A 6142-nucleotide genomic window follows, 5' to 3' on the forward strand; every position below is an offset into this window, starting at 1 on the left:
ACTCCATCATCTCCTCTCACCTAAGATTCTTCGCAACTTCTCTCAGATATCTTTCACTTACACAATCTTGCATCACACTTGCCCATTTCCTGCTATTCCATCTCTATCGCTCTCTTCATTCAGCTCCAGGAAGATCAGAATTTGTAAGGTTTCCATCATCTAAGAAAAGGGTTTAAATATGAGGCTCTGCCTGTCCAGTACTCCCACGCTGCCCTGCCAGCAGGCACCTTCTCATCACCCCCCTTCTCCTTCCCTGCCGGCCATGCTGCCAGCACATGAGATCAAATTTCAAAGTGGCACAAGCTCTCTCTCTCTCTCTCTCTCTCTCTCGCGCTCTCTCTCTCTCTCTCTTTCTTTCTCTCTCTTTGGGGGGCTCCCTGATGTCTCTCAGAGTTCTTCCACCCTTCCATCTTGCAGAGGTCTTCACCTCCCTTCTCTGTCCAAGGCCTTGGCCTACCTCACTCAGGCCTCGTGGCTTCCCCTCCCCCGCCCCCCAGCCCAGAGCCAGGCGGGGGAGGTCTGACCTCTTTCAGGGACGGAACCCAAGAGAGCTTCGCCCTCAGACTTCTCTGCTTTTAACCCACCTGGGTTCTCAGATGTGTATGCATGTCCTCAGTGCCCACGCCAGGTGCCAATATTCAAATCTGAGCACTTATTGGTTTGACCACAGCAGGGCAAAAATTCACTTCCTCTCAAACCAGGACACCTGTTGCGGCTGTTTCTGTTGGGGTAGAATGCACAGAGCTGGGAGCAGGGCTGAGGCTGTGACAGGAGTGCTGAGAAACTTGCACTGCCAGTGCAGGACGTGTTTGTGCCAGCCTCAGCCTACTTTCCCAGCAATGGACATTAAAAAGGCTTGCCTGCACCAGAACAAGGACACGCTGTTGAGTGACATGCAAAAACTTCTCTACGAGCTCATTTGGGATGCTGCCCTGAATCAGGAAGGCCTCGGCAGAGAGGGAAGGATGTTCTGGGAAGGATGGGTGTCCAATGCTGAGCACATCAAGGAGACCTGAGATGCTGACTTAGATCATGGGGGAAGTGACAGTCCTTCCCCAAAGCGCTCAAAGAGGATCAAGGAGCAGAAAGCTGGAGCTGGGCTGTGTGAGGTACAGAGGGGAAGGAATGTCATATTGGTCACAGGAGCCTCTGGAAGATTGCTTGAGGGATCTGGGGCGTATGTGGTATTCACTTCTGCCGCTTGCAGTGACCCAGGCACAAGGAAGGTTCTAGAGGTGAATATCTGGCACCCTGGTGGTCCCAGCAGGAGTGTGGGGCTTTGACCGTGGGTTACCCTACAGGACACCAGGCCTGATGGTGGCACATGGGCTATGTCTGCTTCAAAGGGAAAAAGGATCTTGGCTCAGGAGTTAGTGGAGCTTCTTAAGAGAGCTTGAAGTAGGATTGGAAGTGGAAAGGGAATAGAATACACCAGGCTCACTTGGGAGAAGTGTGAGCACTGCACACCCATGTTTGTGTGACAGTGGAGGATGGAAGCAGTGCTGCCATCAGAGGTGATGAAACTGTAGCAGAAGTAATGGGAAAAGCAGGTTTCTTGTCAGAATGCTGTCAGACAAAAATACTACCATGGAAAGACATTTTTGTTTGGTTTTTTTACAGCTGCATTCAATACAGGGCTTCAGATAGGGGATTTCTGAAGAATAAGACGTGAGTGCCTCTGCATTCCCATTCAAAGTGCTGCTTCCCCGAATACATCAACCCTTCTCCATTTTGCTCCTTCCATTCCTCTGCAGAATAAGGAAATTCAAGAGAAGGGAGGACCAGGGATTCATAGGCAACATGGGTGTACATTGGGAAGTTCACAGACACCACTTTGTCATGAGGTCACAGAGCTCGGTTTGATGTGAGGTTCCACAGCCCCACTGTGTTGTTCAGTGCTCGCTCTGGGCAACACTGCAGCAGCAGCAGCAGCAGCAGCAGCAGAACGTTGCGAGCAGGGGGGATCATGGTCCGGAGCCACTTCCTCCTGCTCCTCTTTCTCCTGGCCCTGCAAGCCCAGAATGCCCAGAGTGCTCCAGCACCTGGGCAGGGAGCAGGTAGGCAGGCAGGGGCCAGCACACAGCCCTGGCTGGCAGCAGCGGGGCCAGGACTAGGGCTGGCTGAGCCAGGAGGCCACCACGGTGTGGGCAGTGGGGCAGACACACCAGGGGTGGTGTGAGGGGCTGCAGCTGCTTTACCGTGCAGCATGGAGAGAGGTTCCTAAGGGGCAAGGAGGTGGGAAGGGGCAGTTCATGTCCAGAACCTCAGCACTGGTAATCCATCACTCCGCTCTGGTTATCACTCACCTCTGGTTATCCAGCCTCCCGGCATGGCTCCAGGCCTGATCAACCCATTGGACATGTGGCTTTTCACTTCATGTGAGAGCAGCTCAGTGTCCCAAGGGAACCAGACCCCCCTGCAGCTGTGAGAATACAGAACCACCTGTGTGTGCCCTGTCAGTACCTTCCCCATGCAGGCCTTGAGGTGTGACCACGAGGGCAGTGCATGTGATAATGTATTCTTTTGGTGGTTGATTGTAGTTGTGGACACAGACAATGCTCTTCCAACTGCTGAGCTAGAGTCAGACACCATGCTGATTCCGAGCTGGTACCTCAGGCGTGAGTAGTCAGTCTCTACTGCCTTCACAAGAATGAGCACTCCTTTTCCCTGTGGTATTCATGAGAAATACACCTTCATAGGTACAACATCCTTTTCTAAATCTGACATAGGGAAGAATTATGATGCGGTTCCTGAAGGATTCCCTGATGTTGCAGAGGAGCTCCTGACAGCCTTGGATGAAGACCCATCTGGTTAGTTTATCCCATTCTGTTAACCCTGGGATCTGGGAAGCTGAGCTTTTGGTTGCTGTAGGAATGTGCTGTATCCTGGACAGCCAGAAGCGCTCAGTCAGAGTCTTGCTGCAGGGACACTCCATTTCACACCTCCTGGAGTGAGCCATAGAGATGGTCCAGCACAGCGTCTGCTCACAGCTGTGATTCCAGATGATTGCCAGGGGCATCTCCAGCTGCTGCTGCAGATGTACCATTACTGGCCAGAGCTGCTGTGTGCAGACATTGGCATCCAGATGTTGGGAAAAGGCCTGTGCTGAATTTGTGTTTGCCTCACATTCAGCGCGGCATGGAGGCAGAAATATTATCCCATGAAGTCTTGGCTGCCCCTGCCAAACCTCAGGCTCAGGGATGGGTTGAAGCTGGACCCCAAGTGCGAGGGTGGACCTGAAGGTATTCCTTCTGTGGGTCATTTGGTCAATTAAGTCTTGGGTGGTTTGGGTCTGCATTTCTTGTTGCATTGCAAAAAATCCAGCTGTCGATTCCTCTTGTCTTTGGGGACAGCGGGCTCCTCACTGCTAATTGCTACTTCCAGGCCTTGGTACCATGCTTGTGGTAAGGGGCAGTGGCTTCTGGTTAAAGTGTCCAATGTTTTTTGTGTAGAGACAGATTCTGAGACTTTGCCAGAGACCTTCCCTATGGAAGAAAATGACAGTGTGCCAGGCCCAGATGAAGAAAGAGAAGCAATACAGGACACCAGCACAGTTGCTAAGCCTCAGGAATATTCAGGTGAGTGCTTGGGCAATGCTGTCTTGGAAGAAGAGGAGCATTTCTGCTGTATCCCTGCAGTGCTCACCATGGATGAATTGCAGCTGCCCGGCACACAGCCCTGTCCTGTAGCTTGGAAGAAAAGACTGGGGCAGTGCTGTTCCCTGGCACACACTGGGCTCTTCCCCATGAGAACTTTGTAGGATCCCTCTTGGTCCCTGTTGCTGAGACACCGGAGCCAGAGGAACCCATCTCTGAAGATAATAATCCTTGGGCGTCTGAAGCGTGCTGTGGGACTATCCCTAGTGCAGAGTACTAACATTGCCTCTTGCATTGTCTTTTCTCCTGTCAGAATCAGCTGCTCGGCAAAAAGCCGAGACTCCTGAACAGTGGGATTTCAGCAAGAAGTACCTCCTAGCGTCTATTGCAGTCTCGTCTGTGCTGCTTCTTGTAGCAGTGGTTGGGTACATAGTCATGTATCAGCTGCTGAAGAGAGACATGTGAGTTATTCATTGCTGCCATTGGCAATGAAGTTTTTGCTCCCTGCTGGAGTGCCCAGGCAGCTCTGTGGAAACTGCTGCATTGCAATGTATTAGCTGTACTCCAAATTCGTATCTATGAGGAGTCTTGGAAATCTTTTTCTGCAGTAGGGCCCAGGAAGACAAAGAGGCAACAGGACAAGACTGGGACTCTTCCTGGGAAAGCTGTGGCCTGCCTAGAGTTGAAACAGAGTCAGCAGAAGGATCAGGAAGTGGCGAGAGACCCCAAGCCAAGAGGGTCGGGGACAGCTGCCCTCTGTTTCCTGAGATCTTTGCAGCAGAGCTTGCCCAGCTGTACAAGAACAAGCGCGCAGACCCATCACCTCTGTCCACGTGTCCCTTCTGTGCTCTGGCTGATGGTGCCACTTCACGGGACTACTGGATTACCCTGGACTCACCTCAGCCCACGGCATCCTGGTGCCCCTGCTGCCAGTACCAGGAGGAATACTTTATGTTGGACGATGAAGATTAGTGACAGTGACAATCATAAATAGTGATAGTGATTCTTTTAATGACAGTAATACTCGATATTAAAGCACGGTGATTATTTTAGTGATAGTGATACTGATTCTTTTATTGATAATGATAGCAATACTTTCTATTAGCGGATGATGATTGTTTTTGTGATTTTGAAAATAAATCTATTTCCAAAAGTAGTAAGTTCTTGCCTGTTGTCATGGTTTGACTCTGGCGCAATGCCAGTGCTCCCATTAAAATACATTCTCTCTGGTGTCTACTGTGAGATGTGACCGGAAATAGAACAAAGCAAGCTCCAACTTAGGAATAAAGGGGAAAAAAAACTTTATTAACTTACAACTATATTTATAAAAAGAAACACACAAAGAACTCAGAATGGAAACTTTCTAAAAACATTCCTTCTCCTCCTCCCACCAAATTCCTAATACATGACAGTACCACCATACCTTGGATTCTCAATTCAGTTACCAACCCTCGATCACTAACTCTCAGTCTATCACCACTCTTCAGATAATCAGTTCTCAGTTCATCAAGAAGAGAGGAGTCCCTCTTGCACCATTTCTATGTCACACGTGGCACCGCCTGGAGAACATTTGTTATTGTGCCCTCTTCCTTCTATGTTCAGTGCTCTCACCACTGCGCAGGGACCAGAGCTGCTCCTAGGGTTTTCCTTTTAAGGGTGCTTTGCCCCGTTCTGAAAGAGCACAGTCTCTTACTTTTGGGACACTTGTCACCCCCTGGGGCTGAAGTGTCTCAAGAACAGAGGTCTTCTCCTTCACCAAAGATTGAGGGCACCACCACCCTTCTCACCCATCATCTCTGTTCACGCACTCTTTCACATCACATCTCACTGCACTTTCTTGGCTCCGAGCCATTGCATCCCATGAAACGCAGTCTCTGTGTCACAGGAAAAATGGTTCTGTCCATGGCTATACAAGAAAAGTCTAGCCAAAGGCCACTCCATCATCTCCTCTCACCTAAGATTCTTCGCAACTTCTCTCAGATATCTTTCACTTACACAATCTTGCATCACACTTGCCCATTTCCTGCTATTCCATCTCTATCGCTCTCTTCATTCAGCTCCAGGAAGATCAGAATTTGTAAGGTTTCCATCATCTAAGAAAAGGGTTTAAATATGAGGCTCTGCCTGTCCAGTACTCCCACGCTGCCCTGCCAGCAGGCACCTTCTCATCACCCCCCTTCTCCTTCCCTGCCGGCCATGCTGCCAGCACATGAGATCAAATTTCAAAGTGGCACAAGCTCTCTCTCTCTCTCTCTCGCGCTCTCTCTCTCTCTCTCTTTCTTTCTCTCTCTTTGGGGGGCTCCCTGATGTCTCTCAGAGTTCTTCCACCCTTCCATCTTGCAGAGGTCTTCACCTCCCTTCTCTGTCCAAGGCCTTGGCCTACCTCACTCAGGCCTCGTGGCTTCCCCTCCCCCGCCCCCCAGCCCAGAGCCAGGCGGGGGAGGTCTGACCTCTTTCAGGGACGGAACCCAAGAGAGCTTCGCCCTCAGACTTCTCTGCTTTTAACCCACCTGGGTTCTCAGATGTGTATGCATGTCCTCAGTGCC

The 6142-nt window shown here is 50.6% G+C and overlaps 1 protein-coding gene across 1 annotated transcript; it reads left to right on the forward strand.

Moving 5' to 3' along the window:
- Nucleotides 1-621: 621 nt before the first annotated feature.
- LOC132322272 (uncharacterized) lies at nucleotides 622-4752 on the forward strand. The gene is made up of 5 exons (XM_059836634.1): nucleotides 622-1109; nucleotides 2730-2810; nucleotides 3453-3578; nucleotides 3910-4057; nucleotides 4205-4752. Exons 3-5 carry the CDS (start codon nucleotides 3488-3490, stop codon nucleotides 4566-4568), a joined length of 603 nt encoding a protein of 200 aa, XP_059692617.1. The 5' UTR covers nucleotides 622-1109; nucleotides 2730-2810; nucleotides 3453-3487; the 3' UTR covers nucleotides 4569-4752.
- The last annotated feature ends 1390 nt before the right edge of the window (nucleotides 4753-6142 follow it).

The sequence above is a fragment of the Haemorhous mexicanus genome, chromosome Z, assembly GCF_027477595.1.
Source record: "Haemorhous mexicanus isolate bHaeMex1 chromosome Z, bHaeMex1.pri, whole genome shotgun sequence".
In the NCBI taxonomy this organism is placed as follows: Eukaryota; Metazoa; Chordata; class Aves; order Passeriformes; family Fringillidae; genus Haemorhous; species Haemorhous mexicanus.